Source organism: Arvicanthis niloticus, chromosome 5 (genome assembly GCF_011762505.2).
Source record: "Arvicanthis niloticus isolate mArvNil1 chromosome 5, mArvNil1.pat.X, whole genome shotgun sequence".
NCBI lineage: Eukaryota > Metazoa > Chordata > Mammalia > Rodentia > Muridae > Arvicanthis > Arvicanthis niloticus.
The window spans coordinates 7,142,227-7,163,217 of NC_047662.1; the positions used below are offsets into that span (position 1 = coordinate 7,142,227).

General features: G+C 49.4%; 1 protein-coding gene across 1 annotated transcript; it reads left to right on the forward strand.

Moving 5' to 3' along the window:
* The first annotated feature begins 2,707 nt into the window (after nucleotides 1-2,707).
* Pgd (phosphogluconate dehydrogenase) lies at nucleotides 2,708-18,044 on the forward strand. The gene is made up of 13 exons (XM_034503351.2): nucleotides 2,708-2,854; nucleotides 3,352-3,427; nucleotides 4,214-4,393; nucleotides 7,359-7,424; nucleotides 8,156-8,274; nucleotides 9,157-9,226; nucleotides 11,137-11,271; nucleotides 12,172-12,361; nucleotides 14,657-14,787; nucleotides 14,941-15,074; nucleotides 16,848-16,947; nucleotides 17,076-17,198; nucleotides 17,289-18,044. Exons 1-13 carry the CDS (start codon nucleotides 2,847-2,849, stop codon nucleotides 17,406-17,408), a joined length of 1,452 nt encoding a protein of 483 aa, XP_034359242.1. The 5' UTR covers nucleotides 2,708-2,846; the 3' UTR covers nucleotides 17,409-18,044.
* The last annotated feature ends 2,947 nt before the right edge of the window (nucleotides 18,045-20,991 follow it).

The window sequence follows — 20,991 nt, forward strand, 5'->3', positions numbered from 1 at the left end:
GGCTTGGCAGCTGGGAATACATTCTACTCTCTCAGAATAGGAGTTTGGATCCCAGCAGCCATGTTAAGCGGCCCACAACTCCAGCACCTTCTGGGTTTCTCAGGAGCCTGCACCACTTGTCTATACACATACACATAAACTAAACAAAACCAAAAACACAGCAGCTAAGGTTAGGGCCAGTGACAGAACTAGCAGGTAAAAGTGCCAGCTGTCAAACCTGATGACCTGAGTTTGATCACCAGAACCACACGGTCGGGGAGCCCAGCTCTGGCTCCCGCAAATCAGACTACCACATGTGTGCCCAGACACAAACACAGACAAGCACACAAAATAAGCAAATGGGGGGGGGGGGGACTGGACAATAATAACTACAGTAATTATATATTCTCTGCATGGCCCTGGATTGGGGAGCCCTCAACTATCCAGTGCCAAGGCTGGAGCATATCTGTCAAAACATAAGGCTGAACTTTATGGTACATGTCTGTTGTCTCAGCACTGGGAAGGCTGAGAGGCAGAATGACTGCTGGGAGTCTGAGGCCACCCTAGGCTGCAAAGTGAGACCTAGTTCAAAAACATGAAAATAGTTTGTGATGGTTATTCCTGGTTGTCAACTTGACCACATCTGGAATGAACTACAGTCTAGACATGGAAGGTACACCTATGATTCAGATCTTGAGGCTGGAAGACACAGGCTTTGGATCAGATCTTGACATGGGATGCTATACAATTTTGATCCAGATCTTGAGACATAGTGACATGAACAGCTTAGGCCCAGGCAACACAGTACATGCCTTTAATCCCAGGAGACAGAGGCAAGCAGACCTCTAAGTTCAAGGCCAGCCTGGGGCAGAGCAAGTTCCAAGTCCAGGCATGGTGGTACACACCGTATCTTCTGCTAGAGGCCTACCTAAGGACAATGGGAAAAGAAACAGATCATTCTTCTTCGCCTGCTTGCACTTACTTGCCAGCACAGGATCCCAGCTTATACAGACGGTCAGCTGAAACACCTCGCCTTGTGAGGCTGAGCAACTACTAGATTCTTAGACTTCCCAGTCAGTCATAGTTGCCCATTGTTGGGTTAGTTGGACAATAGACTGTAAGTCATTCTGATAGTTTCCTCAATATATAGAGACAGTCCATAAGTTCTGTGACTCTAGAGAACCCTGACTAATACAGAAGTTCCAGCCTCAACACCACAACAAATTTAAAAGCATGGAAACCAGGGCTATGGACTTAAGACCTTGCCTAAATAAATAAATAAATAAAGCAAAGCATAAACTTGGAAGCTTGACCACCCCACCCCCACCCCGGGCATTGTACATACTAGACAATGACTCTTAAGACTCTTTCAGGAGCAGCTCCTACCTGGTGCTCCCTGGTTCCCACCCTTGTTTTGGAAATAATGGTCTAACCAGCTCAGAGTTGGGGCAAAATTGACTGTGTTGGTGTTTATAGGGGGCTGGAGGCGTGGGGACATCTAGCACCTATCAGAGAGAGAAAGACAGACACAAACAACAGAAACAGAAAGCCACTTAGAGCAGGGCAGGGGATGTGGCTCAATGGCAAAGCATTTGCCTAAAGTGCTCAAAACCTATGGTTTGATTCCTAAGTACTGGAGTGAGAAAAAAAAAATTCAAGAAGCTGGTACAAACCAGTCTTTTCATTTGCCATCAAGAGTTATGCCTATGTACTGTGTGTGTGTGCAAAACTTTAAAAAGATAAAAGGAATTCATTGAAGGACGTAAGGGACACTCCTGGGGTGCGGGTGGGAGGATAAAGACGCAGGCAATGGAAAGCAGCACACCAACACCTGAGTCTGAATGGGAAAGTAAACTGAAACTAAAAGTGTCTGACCAGCAGGCAAAACAGCACCCGGACTCCAGAGCCGGAAGCTCAGAATTTGCAACGCAATGAGGCCGAGAAAACGAAGGGTGGGGTGGTGGTGGAGGTCGTAGACAAGAGTACTTGTGTTCCACTACATGCACAATGAAGAACTCTCTTCCAGTCTTGTTACCAGGTGATCCGACGCCCTCTTCTTGACCTCCCGGATCACCAGCCACGCACGAGGTATACGGATATACGTGCAGGCAAACCCATACACTTAAAATAAATTACGAAAACCAAAAGACCTACAAGCCTCTCCTCCGCTCCTCTGTCTTTCTCCTGCTGTGCATGTAGGAGCACTAGCCACTGTTGCACGTGGAGGTCAGAAGCCAACTTTGTGGAGTGGGTTCTACTTCCACCCGCGTGGCTCTTTACTTGCTGACCATCTCGCCTTAGTTTGCGCCGCTGTTTCTTGACCTGCAAAAAGGGTACACACTGATCACTTTGGGTTCCCACAGGTAGGACAGATTTGAGTCTTGCCTCAGAGTTGAGGGACAGTGAAAGGAAGCAGCAGCCATGGATCAAGAGCGCCCGTGGCCTTGGTAAATTGTAATCTGTGATCTAACCCGAGTTACATCATTAGGACTGCACCAAGCCCACGGTCTTCTCTTTCGTGCCGAGCTGCGAACCCGAGCTCCTACACCGGCGGGAGTCAACGCGCTTCCCGCTAGAACACTTAGAAAAGCCCTTTAAATACACCTCGCCTGCTCAAGGTGCCATCGACTGCTCGGCGCTCTACAGATCTGGGCCCCGGGGGTGGGCGGGTCCATTTGCCCTCAGGTGGTATAACAGGCGCCGCTGAAAACCAATAGCGTGGTACATCGCCCCACCCCTGTCTTCTGATTGGCCGGTGTCTCGGTAAGCCTCTTGAGGCGCCGGGAGCCGGACTTCACTGCACTTGCCTCGCAGCGCTCAGTCCTTCGTGTTTCTTCCTCCTCGGCTCAGCTCTATCTGCCGTCGCCATGGCCCAGTGAGTGACCGACACGCGCAGTCGGGCCCGGGACACTTCCGGGGCTAAGCGTGGTGATGGCGGAGCTCTGCTCAGCTGTATCTCTGGTCTCCTTAGCCCCGGGGGTCTCCTGGGTCTCCTGGGTCTCCTCGCGCAGCCCTGACCCCTGAACCTCATGGTCCCGCCGTGGGCAGCAGCGCAAGCTCGGCCGCCCCTTCTTGGAAGCTTGCGGCTGCGACGGGCTCTCGAGGAAGGAAGGCCGCGCCGGGTGGGGGACGGCCCACGCCCCTTCTGCTGGCCAGGCCATCAGGAATGACGGGCAGGGGCAGGGCACTAGAGGCTTCGTGTGCCCCGACGCCCTTTAGAGGAACTTCCGTGAAACAGTGGGGTGCGGGGTGCGGCCGATCCCAGGTGCAAGTGGTGCGAGCGCAGACGAGAAGGGTGCAGGCTGCCTGTCCTATTAAAAGCGACCAAGTAACACTAACATTCCTTTCTTTGTCCCTTTTCTGGCATTTCAGAGCTGACATTGCACTGATTGGACTGGCTGTCATGGGCCAGAACTTAATTTTGAACATGAATGATCATGGATTTGTGGTAAGTAGTGAGGACACCTCGCCTTCCCGCTGAGAGCGGTGATTTGTTTTTTCCGAGATCCCAAGGCATTTGATAACGCTTCTCACTCAGTAAGCCCTGTTGTTGCTTACTGGTCTCCGTAGAAAATTTTCAGCTTTAGCCTCCTTGGATAGAAATAAATATAAAAGCAGTGGTTCTCAACATTGCAGCTTACAACACTAGCAGAGTTACAGTTACGAAGTAGTTAGGAAAATAGTTTTATGATTGGGGGTCATCACAACACGAGGGACTATATCAAAGGGTCGCAGCATTAGGAAGGCTGAGAACCACGGATGCATAGGGACCCAGATCCTGGAGGCTCTAGCTCAGTTGGCTAGTGGGAAAGACTTGGGGTAAATGGAAATTTATTTTCTTTGTAGATAGCATCTTGTCTCACGGTGTTGTCACACTGGAGTCTCAGGGTCCTCTCATCTCAACCTTCTGAGTTGCCAGGGCCAGAGGCTCCTCCTGTCTGTGGGCTCTGAATGTTTTTTCTAAATAGTACTGTGGCTTAGATGCCAGGATTATCAGAGACAAAGGATCAGGCAGTAGTGACAGGCTCAACCTGATAAGCAGCAGGTGGCAACTGGCCTTTCCCTCTGTTCTCTGCTGTGACGGGACTTTGCAGAGATCACCTAGCACTTAAAAAGAGAAGGCAGGTCAGCTCTTCCTACCTTGGACGGAATAGACATTTCTCTGTTGCTGGATCCAGCACCTGAGCGTCATGTGTGTGTACCAAATCCTCTGACAGGCCTTTTGTCCTTCCAGGTCTGTGCTTTCAATAGGACCGTGTCCAAAGTCGATGACTTCTTGGCCAATGAGGCGAAGGGTACCAAAGTGATTGGTGCACAGTCCTTAAAGGACATGGTCTCCAAGCTGAAGAAGCCTCGTCGGGTTGTTCTGCTTGTGAAGGCTGGGCAAGCTGTAGATGATTTCATCGAGAAACTAGTAAGGCCAGCTCTGTTCTCAGATGCTGCTTGCAACTCAGAGCTTTTGCCTGTTCCTCTCTCTAACTGTCTTACTTCTGAGATGTTGGTTTTCAGTTTCTGGGTACAAACTGATCAGTTCTGGTAAAATGCTTAAATGTTTTAGTCTTGGTTGGCTCGACTGGCACTTACGAAATAGTATTTATGTTCATTTTTAGTTTTTCAAGACAGGGTTCCTCTGTGTAGCCTAGGCCTTCCTGGAACTCACTCTGTAGACCAGGCGGCTCAAACTCACAGAGATCCCCCTGCCTCTGCATCCTGAGCGTTGGGATTAAAGGTGCATGCCACCACTGCCAAGCTATGTTCTTTCTAGAAAGTTGGGTTTTTTTTTTTTGTTTTTTTTTTTTCATTTTATTTTATATGGATGAGTGTTTTGCCTTAGTGTGTAATTGCACCACATACATGAAGTGCCTAAAGAGGTCAGAAGAGAGAGAGTCAGATTCCTTGGAATTGGAGTTAATAGGCAGTTGTGACCTGCCATGTGGATGCTAGGATTTGAACTCAGGTCCTCTGCAAGAGCAGCCAGTGTTCTTAACCCTTGAGCTATCTCTCCAGCCCCTATTTAAAACACACACACACACACACACTTTTATTTATTTAGTATTTGTGTGCGTGTAAACATGACACATTGGATGTGGAAGTCACAGGGACTTTTTTTGTGGGAGTTGGTCCTTTCTCTCCACTATATGGTTTGTGGAAAGAACTCAGGTTGTCTGGCTTGAGAGCAGGTGCCTTTGCCTGCTGAGCCTTCCCACTGACCAAAGATTTTATTTTTATTATTATAGTGTGGGGTCATGGGGCGCACAAGTGGAGCTCAGAGGACAGTTGGTGGAGTCAGTTCTCTTCAGTCTTTGCTTTGGTTCCCAACATCAAGCTCAGGCTTGTCCAACATTGCTTCTCCCTGCTGAGCCAGCCATCTTGCTGGCCCATAGTGGTATATTCCTGGGTGGTCGTAATTCTAGGACACTGAGGACATGTCAGTCAGAGTTTGTGAAGAGTAATAGCACTTGAACAGTAGTCCTCCATTAAAGTCTACCTTTATCTGACAGTCTTGTGGGTCCCGGTGTGTGTGCCCTGCATTCCTGCAGTGTTCCCCTTGCTCTGGTGCTGGAGACCTACTGTAGAGCCTGGTGCATGCCAGGGGAACACAAACGCCCAGAGCTGACCCCCACCCCCGCTCTTCTGTTTTGCTTGTTTTATTTTTTCTTTATTTTTGAGACAGTGTTGTTTGGGGCAGGTTTGAGACAGGCTTTCACTTTGTAGCTCTGGCTGTCCTGGAACTCACTCTGTAGACCAGGGTGACTTCAGACTCACAGATCTGCCTGCCTCTGCGTTAGGCGAATTTAAAAGTGTTGTGGTTTTTCTCTTAACCTGGTTAGCTCCCAAACTGGACTATTTGTCTTATTTTACAGCTTTAAGGGAAAACAATTGCTCGGTATTGCTCTACTTTAATCCTCGAATCTAATCTATCTGCCTCCGGCCTTTATGCCGGCGGTCCTTGGATTTTAGCACTGACCTGGCTCTCTTTGACCCAGGTGTTTTCTCATGGTACTTCCTGGACCCTCTCCTCCTCCAGATGAATGCCTACTTCCTGTCTCTCCTTCTCCTCCCCCCTGGCTGGGAGGAAGTCCAGCCCCATTCTCTCCCTGCTCAGTCATTGGCCGATCAGCTTCTTTATTGACCAGTCAAGGAAAAATTGGGGAGCGATGCTTACACAACATTGAGAGGAAAAACCCTCTCAGTGGTCCTGAGGAAAAGAACCCAGGGCCTTTCACCTGTTGAGCACACACTGTCACTGAGATGAATGCCCAGCTCTGGTGCCCTGCAATATTGACAGTGACATTTATCAATATTTAGTGCTAGTCAGTAGTTAACCTTAGTGTCCACAATGGGTTTTATTTAGACATGAGTTTTGTCTCTTCATAATAAAATAACAATTCTCATAAATAGTTGTTTTGTTTAGCACTCTTGTATCAATTTGTTGGCCTTAATAATACTATCTTTGGAAGAGCTGGAGAGACGGCTCAGTGGTTAGAGCACTGGCTGCTCTTCCAGAGGTCCTGAGTTCAATTCCCAGTAGCCACATGGTGGCTCACAACCATCTGTAATGGCAGCTCTAAGACCTCCAACATCCGGCCTCCATGGGAATGCACACAAGTGGCAAACATTCACACTCACACATACGCACATAAATAAAAATAGTTTTAAAAAAGAATATCTTTGGAAGAAAAATATACTTATGAATGAAGGGGAACAGGTAGGAAGAATTTATTTAGGTTCTCAGAAATAACTGTACAACAAGCAGTGGACTGAAGCAAGGGACTGCTGTAGACATGAGGTAGACATAGCTGTGACCCCAGAGGGAGAGTTCAAGTGTCTCAGGCAGAGTGTTGTTTCCTAAATTTGTATCCAAGACAGAAGAAACTGTAGCTAGTGCACTGCTGTTTGAGGGAGAGGCTTAGAAAGGCTTTACTGAGGTTAAGAACATCCTGAGCCTCCTGTGCAGCAGGCTGCCAGGCTGCCCACCGTTAGCTCCCACAGTGGGCTGGAGGCTGGTTGGCTTTTCTTCAACCTAGGAAAGTACTGATGTGATCTCAAGTGCAGCTTTAGAAGGGGGACACTGAGCAATAAAGAGGAAAGCCAGCCAGTGCTTCCGAGACAGGCAGAGGCAGGTGGGTCTGTGAGTGAGGCCACCCAGGGCTGCACGGTGAGACTCTGCCTCAGGTGAGAAGGGAGGTGTGTGCTGTGGGGGTCTGACTGGGTTAGGTAGCCACTATTGTAAAGGTGCAGTTACACCCAAAGAGGATTCTTAGAGTTTTCATGTGACTGCTTTCCTCTTGTTTATTTGGGATTTAACTTTGGTTTTGGTGGCCAAGGTATGTTTTATTTCTGCCCTTGGTCCACCCTAAGGTAGTGTTTGTTTACAGGTACCCTTGTTGGACACTGGTGACATCATCATTGATGGGGGAAATTCTGAATACCGGGATACGACAGTAAGTGTCCTTCAGTCCAAATTCTTTCAGGTCTTGAGAACACTCTAGAAAGAAATACTAGTGTTGTCCATATGACAGAAGAGTGAACTGCCTTGTAATCCTTAGGGATTGGTCCTGGCATACTGGATCTCAGCTTTTTTCTGCTAAAACACTTGATGGATGAGACTCCCTGTTCACGCGTATATAACTCAGGAGACGATGGCTTAGACACAGCAGGCCAAGGGGTTCTTGCATAGTTCCCACCTCCTGTAATGCACGGTATCCTACCGCTGTGCAGCATGATTGGAAATCACTGACCACAGCAAGTCCCGTGGTCTGACATGTGAAACAGCAGTGAGCCACCACTGAACCTCTTCATTGCACTTTACCCTTTAAGGTCTTTTCCATCAACGTGGGATTGTGTGTTCAGGACTTCCTCTTAGGGATTGTATGTTCAGGACTTCCTCTTAGCTATCTCAAAAATTATGTTTTTCTTTTAAAATTTTTACAGGAATTTTTACCTCAAAGTTGTAATCCTCCTGTTGTAGCTTCCTTCATTTAAGTTATAGGACTCTATTACTTCTTTTGAACTGCGACACTGGATGTGTAAACCTCTTGAATCGTTGGCTGCTCCTGGGTCCTTGGGTCATTTTCTTGCAAATGTCAGCTCTCTCTACCGGCCGTGCACCTCCTCATTCATCAGAAAGAATTATTTTGTGAGAAAACACTGAAACTGTTTTTCTCTCTTTTAGAGAAGATGCCGGGACCTCAAGGCCAAGGGCATCTTGTTTGTGGGGAGCGGAGTCAGTGGTGGTGAGGAAGGGGCCCGGTATGGGCCATCACTCATGCCAGGAGGGAACAAAGAGGCTTGGTGAGTTCATCAGTACCACACGCACGCACACACGCACGCACGCACGCGCGCACACGCACACGCACGCACACGCGCACACACACACATGTTTCAGCACAGCATCAGCTTGGTGTACGGTGGAAGGGGTAGGGCTGGGAGGCCTCATCTAGATATTGCTCCTGCATCACAGATGTGCGTCCTCCCCTTTTTGTCCTGGCAGAGACTTTGGAAGCCTAAGGTAGAGTCCTAAACATTGACTTTGCAGGTGTCAAGTTTCGGGGTCTGTACCAAACGTTCTTGAGAAGATGTGCCTTTGTTTGATAGAGGGGAGACTCGTGAGGGGAAGGGCCTGGGGTTCCTCTGAACATTAGTGAGGTGGGATGAGACAAAGAGTTGGGTTTGCTCCACAGGAGGGCATCTCTTAGAGTACTGCACAGTGCTGGCTTCTCTCTGATCCAGATGTGCAGAGCCATCTTGTACCTGGTGACAGACATCCAGATGGTGAGAGTGTCCCTGAGATGTACTGCTTGGTTTGGGTCATAGTTGGTTTTCATAAAGTGGTGGAAGATTCTCCTGTTCTGAGAGGGTCAGTGAGGTGCTGGGATGGAACCCAAGGCCTCGTGCATGATAGGTGTGCACTTTACTGCCGAACCACGCCCCTTGCTCTTGGGTGCTTCCATGGTGCTTCTGCCTTGCCTTTTCCTTTGTGAGTTTACTCAGGTGTCATATAGCCTCCACTCTGAGGCCCACACACAGGGTGGATGGTGCACGCTCGTCAGCAGTCAAACCAGAGTGTCTCTGGAAAGTTTAGCATATCCGTCACTCTGAGAGTGGTGTCCATGAGCATGGGACTGAAAGCTTGGCCTTTTCCTGCTGTCTGAACTATACTTCTCCTTCTCACAGGCCCCACATCAAGACTATCTTCCAAGCCATCGCTGCAAAAGTGGGAACCGGAGAACCCTGCTGTGACTGGGCAAGTTCTGGGCTACTCTTTGACGAAGTGCACAGCTGAAGAAAGACCACCTTGGTCCCAGTGGTTAGCTCTGTGCTGTGAGCTTCTCAGTCTTAAGTCACTGTCCCAGCTTCTACCTGAAGCACATACCTGTCTGTCTTAATGTCCTTGTACCTGAGCCAACCCTCGGCCTGGGGCCTACTGTGTTAAATCTGTTCCCCAACCCCACTAAACAGGATCAGCAGTGGCGGAGGGGAGTTAGAGTGGGCTAGCCACCTTGTCCCATCAGATGCCTCAGGGTGTGTGGATGGAGGAATCTGTGTGTAGCCTGGGTTTGAGGTTTTCTGTACTTAGATGTCCACCAAAGCTCAGGAATCTGGCCATAGGCACTTTCTCTCCCTCCGGTTTGGGTTGCTGTGAGAATAAGCATGTACTTCAGACAGTACCATGGATCGAGTAGCACATCAGCCTAGGAGGCCAGAGCTGCTGTTAGGGTCTTTGGTAACCTATGGTGTGGCCTGGGACGGCTCTACAGGGAGGCTTCTCTGAGAAACAGCTGAGCTAGGTACTCTATCCTCGCCAGCTTTCCTTCAGATTCATTTCCTTGTCTCCCTTTTCTCCCCTCCCATGTTCTCTGTCTGTGTCTGTCTCTGTGTTCTATTTCTCTCTCTGGTGTATGTGCATGGGAGACTGAGGCAGCTGCATGAAGGTCACAGGACAGACAGTTTGTAGGAATTGGTTGTCTCCTTCCATCGTGTGGATGCTGGAATCAAACCCAGGTCTTCAGGCCTGGCAGCAAGCACCTTCACCTGCTGAACCATCTTCTGCCCCCAACACCTAGTGTGTCTCCTCGAGACTTGCTGTCCTGAATTACAGACCTGTGCACCACCACACCTCGCTCCACTTTTTATACCTGCTATTTTGACGTGTTCACTGTATTATTTTAGTGATATGTATGATTAAGGTAGGGATGCAGAAGGGTCCAGGCATGTGGGCATGCAGGAAGCTCTCCCACTGACCTGCCAGCTTTGGTGGCTGCCTTTCCCCGGGGATCAGTGTCCTTCCTTGGTGACAGATAGCAGCTTCCTTCTAACTCCCTCTAGGTCAGAGTCAAAAGGAAAAGCCAGCTTGCACTTGAGGACTGTGACTCAGCCAGAGTCAACTCTATGGCCTTCAGGCTTGGGTTCAGGTCATAAGGATAAATAATATAGAGACTGAAAGTGGGTGAGCCTAGGCTCGTTCACATCTGGAGCAACAGGAAGGGGAAGTAAGATGCCCTCATACTGCACAGTTAGTGTCCAGCTTGAAATGGGCAGGCCAGTGACAGAGGCATTCAGGCAGACCGTCCCAGCCGCCCTGCTGTGGAAGTAGCTACGTATGACTAAGCCTGGAGCCCTGGTGCTCTTGACTCTGCTGACCTGTTCCATTCCCCTGCCCGTTAGACCGTGTTCACAGAGTAACACAGCTGAAAGACCCTCCTTAAACTCCCCAAGACAAACTGATACATCCTATTACCAGTGATTACCTTGCCAGTGATAATAGGGCCATCACAGAATGTACTTGTGCATTTAAAAGGCCAAGGCCAGACCTTAACATAAGGACATTTTTCCCTCAGTAGCTGTTAGGAACAATTGTATTACATTTGTATCGAGGAAAAATACAAGTAATCTAATTTATTTTAACCAGCAGGTGCCAGAAAACTGGTAACTTGAAAACCATGGAGACTTCAACATGTGTGGCTGGGGTCCAGGAGTGGGGAGTTGTTTTTAATAATGAGAAACAGTGGGAAATACTGGCTAAGGGCTTTGGGTGTGTTGGGAGGTTCCTGTGAAACCATACTGTTTGTTCACGTTATTTTCTGAAGTCTTTCGGTCTGCTGAGACTTCTCCTGTAGTTTGTTGCTCTGACAGCTCTGGTTTACTGTCCAACAGGTGGGAGACGAGGGGGCGGGGCACTTTGTGAAGATGGTGCACAACGGGATAGAGTATGGTGACATGCAGCTGATCTGTGAGGCTTACCACTTGATGAAGGATGTTCTGGGCATGCGGCATGAAGAGATGGCTCAGGTGAGTGCTGGACGCTGCCTCCACCTAGGTAATCACCTCTCAGATGAGAGAGCTTGCTACTAACAATTAACCCTTCCTCCTTCCTGCTGACCCGGCTGTCTGGTGGTCCACATGGACTCTGCCTAATGTATGGGAAGCCGCGGTAATAGCATCGTAAAGTGTGATAACCAGCCACAGAGCAGTGACCTTAGTCTATCTACAGTTAGTGAGCCGTGCTTTGTCAGGCTCCGTGTGTGACCTCATCTCTGTCCCTCCCCATGGAGCACAGGGCCTGGCCTTAGGCATGATAGGCAAGAACTCTGCCTCAGAGCCCATCCCAGTCCTCTTGTTCCTACCTTTGCTCCAGACAGGAAGTAAGTAGCTGGCTTTGTTGACCAAGTAGGGACCTCAGCAGTTGAGAGCACTTGGTACTCTCAACTTGTAGAAGACTGGGGCGGGCTTCCAGAACCCATCCAGGCATATCCTTTTGACCTTCGTGGGCCTTGTATACAGTGGTACATATGAACACTTGCAGGCAAAAGTACCCAAACACATAAGAAATAAACATAATAATAAAAAAACTAAAAAAAATTATTTAAGTTCATCCCAGTGGGGAAGCACACACATTGTCCCAGCACTTTATTATGAAAATATTAAAATACATAAGAAGAGCCTCCCCATCAGCTGGCCATATTGGCACACACCTTTGATACCAGCACTAGGGAGGCAAAGGAAGGTAGATCTCTGAGTTTGAGGCCAGTCTGGTCTACAGAGCGAGTTTCAGGACAGCCAGGGCTACACAGAGAAACCCTGTCTTTAAGTCCAATAAGAAAGAAAGACAAAAAAGAAACTCAGTGTCCACCGCTGAGTTATCCCAGTGCTCAGAGAATGCTCTCACCAGGCTTTCTCCTCTGTGTGCAGGCGTTTGAAGAATGGAACAAGACAGAGCTGGACTCGTTCCTGATTGAAATCACTGCTAATATTCTCAAGTTCCGGGACTCTGACGGCAAAGAGCTGCTGCCAAAGATCCGAGACAGTGCTGGGCAGAAGGGCACTGGGAAGTGGACGGCCATCTCGGCGCTGGAGTACGGCATGCCCGTCACCCTCATCGGTAATGTTGCACCTTCCCCTTCTTTGTGTAGCTGGTTCTTGCGAGTTTTGATGAGTGGTAGTTGAGGTTAGCCTTGAACATACATCTTCTTGCCTCAGCCCCTGAGTACCGGGAATGCAGGCATGCCTGGCTTTTTGAGTTATTGGTTGTTTTTCTTTTCTTTTTTGTTTTTGTTTGTTTGTTTGTTTTTATTGTTTGGTTTTAGAGACAGGGTTTCTCTGAATAGCCCTGGCTGTCCTGAAACTCACTCTGTAGACCAGGCTGGCCTTGAACTCAGAAATCCGCCTGCCTCTGCCTCCCAAGTGCTGGCATTAAAGGCGTGGCCACTACTGCCCGGCGGTTGTTTTTCTAAGATTTCTTTAATAATGGGTTCAGTAGCTGGGCTGTGGTGGTGCACGCCAGGACTACACAGAGAAACCCTGTCTTAAAAAACAAAAAAAAAAACAAAAAACAAAAACAAACAAAAAATAATGGGTTCAGTAAGAAAAGTTCACAAACACATTTTGCGTATGTAGTCAACATTAATTCCCTGGGTTTGGATGTCTGTCTGTCCATCCTCCTTTATTTGATGATTAGCCGTGCCTCTCCCTGTGGAAGGCGGGTGGGTGGTGAGTCCTGCACTTGTAGGAGGAAGTTGGCTGCAGTTGGGCCAATCCCAGCAGTGCAGAGAGCAGCCGTCCTCCACCCACTCAGCTGTATGTATCAGCCTTCCTGTCTTCAAAGCACCCTCCACTGTGTTCCTCCCATTGCTAGGGTGGACATGATCCTCTCCTACCCAATGAACTGAGAGGAAGGGGCCTCAGCCAACTCCTGTGTGCCGGGGAGGGTTTGCCACACTTGCTGTTGCACAACTGTCTTGCAGTGTTTCCTTCCACAAGTGTCAAGTCACGCTGAGGGGAAGGAAAGCGGTTGGGTCAGGGCAAGCCGACCTCTCCTTACCCCTGTTCTCAAGTTATGTCTATGTCCTTTCCCCAAAACTAAAACACTGTGTTAGTTCCCAGAGATCAACCCACTGTGTTTGGAGGAAAAGAAAATTCATTCATCTTAAATAAATTGAGCAGTAGTCTGCCACAAGGGCTGGTTTGTGAAAGTATTGAAGGATATTGTGAAACCGAGGGTTTTGGGTATTAAAAACAGCCTGAGGGCTGAAGAGAGGGTTCAGCCATTGAGTTTGTACTCCTATTCCAGAGATTGGGTTCCCAGCATCAGGGAGATCTGACCCCTGGCCTCCTCTGAGGGCTGCTGCATTTATGTGTATGAATCTACACACACACACACACACACACACACACACACTTACAAATAACTTTTGTGAAAGCTGGAGCTAGTGAGGAGGCCTCGCAGTTAAGAGCACTTGGTGCTCTTGCAGATGATCTGGGTTTGGGTCCCAGCTCCCATGCGGTTGCTGGTGGGAGTCTGAAAGTCCAGTTCTAAGGATCTGACGCCCTCTTCTGGCGTCTGAAGGCACTGCAAGCAAGTGATACATAAGGCAAACACCCATACACATAGAAATGATAATTAAAAATAAATTTTAAAGCTGATCATGGAGGTATACACATTTAATCCCAGCACATTCGGGAGGCAGAGGCAGGAGGAGCTCCGAATTCAAGGCAAGCCTGGCCTACATAGTGAGCTCCAAGGCAGCCAGGGCTTCCTAGAGAGACCCTGCTGTCTCAAACAAACAAAAAATTAATAAATATCTTTTTTAAAAATTTTTGTTTATTTTATGTATATAAGGACACCAGAAGAGGGAATCAAATCTCGTTACAGAAAGTTGTGAGCCACCATGTGGTTGCTGGGAATTGAACTCAGGACCTCTGGAAGATCAGTCAGTGCTCTTAACCGCTGAGCCATCTCTCCACCCACCCACCCTGTTTTTAAATATTTATTTATTTTAATAAATATTTTTAAAGACAATTTAGTGAACACTTAAAAATTAATTCTCTCAAGTCAGGTGTGGAGAATACCTGTAATCCAAGCTCTTGGGAGGCAGAGGCAGGAGGACACTTGGTGAAGGCCACCCTCTGCTGCATAGTGAGTTTGAGGTTAGCGTGTACTTATGGAATCTTGTCTCATGACAAACTTAATTTTGTGTACATAGAAACTGAGGTTCTATTCTTGGTTAATATTATTACATGCAATCATTGCCTTAACCTCTCACCTAAAACATCCTTTTGAGTTCCGGGTTGACCTGTGTAGTTGAATGCATGCATCTGTGTGGGGAGCAAGTTGGATCTCTCGCCCTGTCCTGGCTCCAGGTGTTGGATCTCTGATTGGCCCTTTCTTCCCCACCAGGAGAAGCTGTCTTTGCTCGGTGCTTGTCCTCTCTGAAGGAGGAGCGAGTTCAGGCCAGCAGAAAGCTGAAGGGTCCCAAGATGGTCCAGCCGGAAGGCAGTAAGAAGTCATTCCTGGAGGATATCCGTAAGGTGACTGCCCTCGCCTCGTCGGCTGTGGTAGGGTCTGTAGTGATCCTCCACCATGTCCTCACCTCTAGCCTCTCCTGTTCCGTCACTCTCTCTGGGGGCTCTGGGTGTAGCCACTTCACCAGCCACAGCTCTGAAGTCCGTGTCACTTTCTAGGCCCTCTATGCTTCCAAGATCATCTCCTACGCTCAGGGCTTTATGCTGCTCAGGCAGGCAGCCACTGAGTTTGGCTGGACCCTCAATTACGGCGGCATTGCCCTGATGTGGAGAGGGGGCTGCATCATCCGCAGGTAGGTAAGAGGTGAACTTGGGACTGTTGTGCACTCCCAGCAGCGTGGGTCACATCGTCACAGATCACTTTTGCTGTATGCAGCACCCCTTCTGCATAGGTGTCCACACCTTAAAACATTTGTGGTTCAGAAGTTTAGAAAAGAGTGAATCAAGATGGCATGCACCTTTAATTCCAGCACAGAGACAGGTGCATCTGTGAGTTGGGGGCCAGCCTCGTCCACAGACTAAGTTCCAGGACAGCCAGGGCTACACAGAGAAAGAAACCCTGTCTGGGGGACAGGTACTGGGGGAGGGGGTTGAGGTAGGGGACACACAAGTAAACAATGTGTCTAGCACTTGCTAGGCCCTGGATTCCAGCACCTTTAGAAAGGCTGTGAGCATTCGGAGACTGCTTTTCTTAGCGTCACTCTCTAGGCAGTGCAGTGAACCCGCTTCATGTCCCATTCACATCACAGTGAGCATTGTAAGCCAGCTGGACAATGCACCACGCTGTGTGGGCGTTTGATTGACTTCTCTTGGGGAGGAGCTATAGGGGCCAGGCATGTGTGGAGGTCAGCAAAGCCTTGTAAGGATTCTGACAAATCCCAGGTGTATCTATCCCAGTTGTACATTCTGGGACTGAAGAAAAACCCCCAGGATGAGTTTAGGAAGCCGCTGGCCTGCTGTGAGTCACTTCAGCCAAAACTCCATTAAACCTGACTTCCACAAGCCCCATCTGTAGCTGGAGGACCACAGTGCTTCTTGGGATCTCCTAGAATTAGGTAGCCTCCAGAAAGTCTGATTCTCTCCCACCCGCAGTGTAGTTACCCTTGTGAAAGGCTGTAGGTCCCCCTTTATTCAGGGAGTTCTGAGTCTGGAAGTTGGTCCAGGAGCTGAGAGTCCGTCTTGTTGGAAGCCTGCATAGCCTTTCTTCCGCTGTTTGACCGGTCATCCCTGGAATTGCCACAGCTGACTAGCCAGCACCAAGGTCCACACAAGCCGCACACGCCGTCATAAAACCCTTTATGGTGCTGCCCATTACGGTGCCTACACTGCCCTTCAGTCCTTCCCACCTGCCGTGGGCTTCAGGGTTTGCAGCAGGCCCCTTTGCCCACTGAGCCATTAAATACAAGGCGAGTTTAGAGGGGCTTGAGATCAGGAATTTTGACTGAACCCATCCTCTGGATTTGACTCCTGTGCCTGTTGCCTTTTTGTTTGATAGGAGGAAGGGGTCTTACATAGCCCAGGCTGGCCTTGAGCTACTGATCCTTCTGTCTTCACCTCACTCTCTGTACTTCAAAAAAAATTTTAAATAATTTTTATGGGACTGGAGAGATGACTCAGCACTTTCAGAGGACCCAGGTTCAATTCCCAGCAACGACAGAATGGCACACAACCATCCAGTCCCAAGGGGTACAGTGCCCCCTTTGGCACTGTATGCATGCAAAGCAAACACACACACTCCCTCTCCCTCTCCCTCTCCCTCTCCCCCCAACCCCCTCTGCCTGTATTTGCAGGGTGGTACACCTGCCACAGTTGTGTGTAGGACTCAGCCCACTTATGGGGTTGGTTTTCTCATTCCACCGTGTAGGGCCAGGAATGAATTCAGATTGTTAGACAAACAGCTTTCCCTGCTGAGCCACCTGGTTGGCTCTTCTGTACTTCTGAAGGTCACCCTGCTGGCTATGGGTCGTAGAACTGTGACTTTGCACGTCTGTGAGAGTGTGCAGAGCTTGTCTCCAGACATCTGGCCTGCTGCTGTTTTAAGATTGATTTCTTGCAAACTATTTCAGTGTATTCCTGGGAAAAATTAAAGATGCGTTTGAGCGAAACCCAGAACTTGAGAACCTACTGCTAGATGACTTCTTTAAGTCAGCAGTCGACAGCTGCCAGGTACGTGGTCGGCAGCGGGTGGCGCTGTGCTCTCCGGGTCTCACTTGCCGGCTCTGGAGTCTGCCCTGTAGACCGGAACCTCTGTCTCCGGGGCAAACCCAGCCGCTGACCTTCTGCTCTCTGCTCAGGACTCATGGCGGCGGGTGATCAGCACTGGGGTGCAGGCAGGCATCCCCATGCCCTGCTTCACCACTGCCCTCTCCTTCTATGATGGGTACCGACACGAGATGCTGCCGGCGAACCTCATCCAGGTGAGCGTGGGTGCCGCCGGCACCTTGACTGGCCGGCTCCTGAGGGCTGGTGACTGTATGCCACCCTGACCAACTGTGTTCCTCCCCTAGGCTCAGCGGGATTACTTTGGAGCCCACACCTATGAACTCTTAGCCAAACCAGGAGAATTTATCCACACCAACTGGACAGGCCATGGTGGCAGTGTGTCGTCCTCTTCATACAACGCCTAGTAGGCCTGTGGCTTTGCCCTCCCTCCCAGCAACAGGACAGCCCCTGTGGCACTCAGCACCCCTCTTTGCCCTAGTTCCTGCTCAGATCTCTTAGCCAAGTGTTGGCTGTGATTGCTGAAGAAGTCACCAAGGTCTGTAGTTTCTGAACCACCATGTGCTCCACCTCAATCTTTTGTGCTGCCCAGGAACTGACCTTGTGCGCAACTGCGTGACCACTCCCTGACTGAGCTGTGCCATGTGGGTCAGCCAGGCTGCAGCTCTTAGCACACAGAGGGGATGAATGTGTGGGACACTACAGCCTGGACTGTGGATCACGGGTGTGGGCTCGGCTGTCCGCCACAGTAAAGGAGTGGATGGTTGCACTCTTGTGGGTGTGCCTGAGTTCATTATTGGGAATTGATTTGTTTTCCTTTAGCCTTTTCAGTTTTAACTCTGGCTTTTTTTTTTTTTTTTTTAGACTCCAAATAAAACAGGACAGGCTAGTTTGAGGATAATGAGTAAGTCTGGAGGGAGGCGAGGAGCCAGGGAGTAGGTGGGCAGAAGCTCTCCTGTTGGTCTTTTCCTACTGGCACAGTAGGTACCTGGATGTTCACATACAGCCCCCATCACACACTTGTAATAAACTTTTAGACTGGCTTCTTTGTCTTCTGCACCAATCTGTCAAGGTCCCGCCCTGCTCTGTGGTGGGACTTTCAGTGTGGTAAGTCTGTTCCTGAATGAGGCGCTCTCTGTCTTGTTTGCTGATTGCATTTCCTGGCCTTGGGCCATCTCGCTGTGCGAGGCCTGCAGAGAACTCTGCTCTGTGACCGCTTTAGAGTCAGTCCCAGCAGTGGCCTGAGAGCCGAGCAAACAGCATCTGTTTGGACAGCTGGGATCTCCTCTGTCTCTGAGGTGAGCCTCAAGCTTCCAGAGAAGGCAGAGCCGACAGGGCAAAGCAGCTTTTCATCAAACCCTCCTGTGTTTGGTTATTTGAGAATCATGATCCCCCTGCCTCAGGGAACCTGGAGTAGAGAGTCTGTCCCTATATTCAGCCAGTTGATGCCAGTCTTCCTAGACATGAGGGCCAGGGCTTACCTGCCCGCAGCCCCATGTGCAGGCTCTTTTGCCTGTTGTACTTACTCTGAGGCAGATGGATACTTGGAGAACAGAGGGAATTCTGAGGAGAAGCAACAGAGAAGCCGGAGGGTGAGCAATCCGAGGGTTGGTAAGGATGAAGGCTAGCCCTTTCTAGTTCACCCTCCAAGAAGCTGTGGAAGGTAGGATCAGTTCCGTTTCTTTTTAACTGTGTAACAGGAGTATCATTTCCTGCCCATGGTCTGATTTCATGGGGAACCCATCATAAGTCTCCGTGAGAGCAGTAGCACTTGGGATTCCACACCTCGGCAGCTGCTGTGTGGCCTGCTCTGCCTTGTACCAGGGGTGTGCTCTACCGGTGGGGAGTTCACTGTACAAGTGTGCAGAAGGCCTCTGGCCAGTGTCCCGTGCGTGGCACACAGTAGGTATACTAACAGGTTGGAGCTTCTTCATACCACCAGCATGGCATCACCCTGGAGAGTGTGAAAAAGTACTCGTTGGGGTCAATCTCGCATTCTGCATTTCCAACAAGCTCTTGGTTGGCATCCATGTTTCTGGGCACACATGTGAATGAACACAAACCCACACAAAAGAAACCAAGACGCGAAACTGCTGGGGGACTAGAGTACAATCTGGTCAAGGCCGTGCAGTTAGGGCTTAAGTTCAGAGCTATCCTGATGGCATTTTCCTCGTGCAGTCATGCACTTCCCAGTGTGGTCACTTGCATGCTCACGCTGTGCAAGTCCATTCGCTTACTGAGACCTGAAGCTCACCCAATTCAGCTAGGCTGGCTAGCCAGTGAGCCCCAGGGATTTACTGCCTCTGCCTCCCTCCACAGCACTGAGATTTCAAGAACATGCCTGGTGCCTGATGGTCTGCTCTTTTACGTGGGTTCTAGTCTGAGCCCATCTCTTACTGGCTGTGGCTTAGCACTTGCTGAGCGAGATCAGGCTCTGACTGATAGCAGCAGGGTGGCTCTGTGGGGAAAGGCCAAGCCCGAGCCCCTGAGCTTTGTCTCTGGGGCCCAGAAAGAAGAGGCCTAGGGATCCACTCCTGAAAGCTGACCTTTGGCCTCTACCTTCGTGCTGTACTGTGTGGCCTAGACATGATGACACACCTGTCTAATTCCAGCATGGAGGAGTTGGAAGCAGGAGGGTGGAGAGTTCAAGCCCAGCCTACACATAGCAAGACCCTTACCCTCCTCTAGGTAGAAGGCACCAACAGAAACCCTGCTGGGCTGTAGTATGATTCAGCAGCAGAGTACCTGCTCACTTTGCACAAGGCTAGGGGACACCTACAATCCAAGCCGGGAAAGAGAAGAAAGGTGGGGACAGGGGTTTCTTATTTGTTAGATTTTTTTCCCTTGCAGTCTTTTTATGTAGCCCAGGCTAACTTAGAGCTCTGGATCATTCTGCCTCTGCCTCCCAAGTGCTGGGAAGACAGGCGTGTACTAAGATGCTGGACAGCTGAGTCCTGGATGCGTTTTGTTTGGTTGACAGTCTCCTGTGGTCCAGGCTGGCCTCAGATTCACAATGGAGCTGAGGATTTCTTTGTTGTTTGTCCTGCCTGGGCTTCCTGAGGTTAGGGTTAGAGATGTATGGCCACATCCTCAGTGGCTCTTTGTTAGAAATCTGAATTAACTGCTGTCCACTGCAGAAGAAGCCTGTCTGGCCGAGGCTGAGAGCCGCACAGCCTATGGATAGACATACAAATACTTAGAAGGTGGTTAGCCGACATGTTTGTTTAGTAGAACAACAGAAGTAGGTTTTCCCCACAGCCTGTGCCCTCCTAGGCTTCTCTTTTTCTTTTCTTTTTTCTTTTAAAAGCAACAAGGTTTCACTATGTAACTCCTGAATTGTCTGGAACTCTGTATAGACCAGGTTGGCCTTGAACTTGCAGAGGTCTGCCAGCCTCTGCCTCCCAAGTGCTGGGATTAAAAGGTATGTGTGAGCCTGGGGAATCCAATGCCCTATTCTGACCACCATAGCACACAGTCAGGCACACAGACAAGGTACACATACATGCAGGAAAACACCCATATACATAAAAGAAAATTAATCTTTAAAAACCAGAGTTTAAGATCACCTTGAGCTATATAGCCAGTTTGAGGTGCAGAAGACCACCCTGTCTCAAAAAAAATAGCAGAGAGGTGGGGTGGGCGATAGTGATAACCGGACAATCCAGGACCAGAAGTGCCTGTCACTAGCACGCATTCTGCAATCTTCAGAAAATAACGCCTGTCAACGAGGCTGTGGTGGTGTACCCTTTAATCCTGGGGAGGCAGAGGCAGGTGGATCTCCCAGTTTGGGTCTAGCCTGGCATACAGAGTAACTGTTTCAAAAAAAAAAAAAAAAAGGAAGAAAGAGGGAAAGAGAGAAAATACCACCTGCCAATCACACACACCTCTCCTAGAGAGGAAACTTTGATATGTGCCTGAGATGGGAAATCCGTGCCTCCTTTGGGATTTCCTGAGGGCACATGCAAAAGACAGTATGTGTCAAGCCTACAT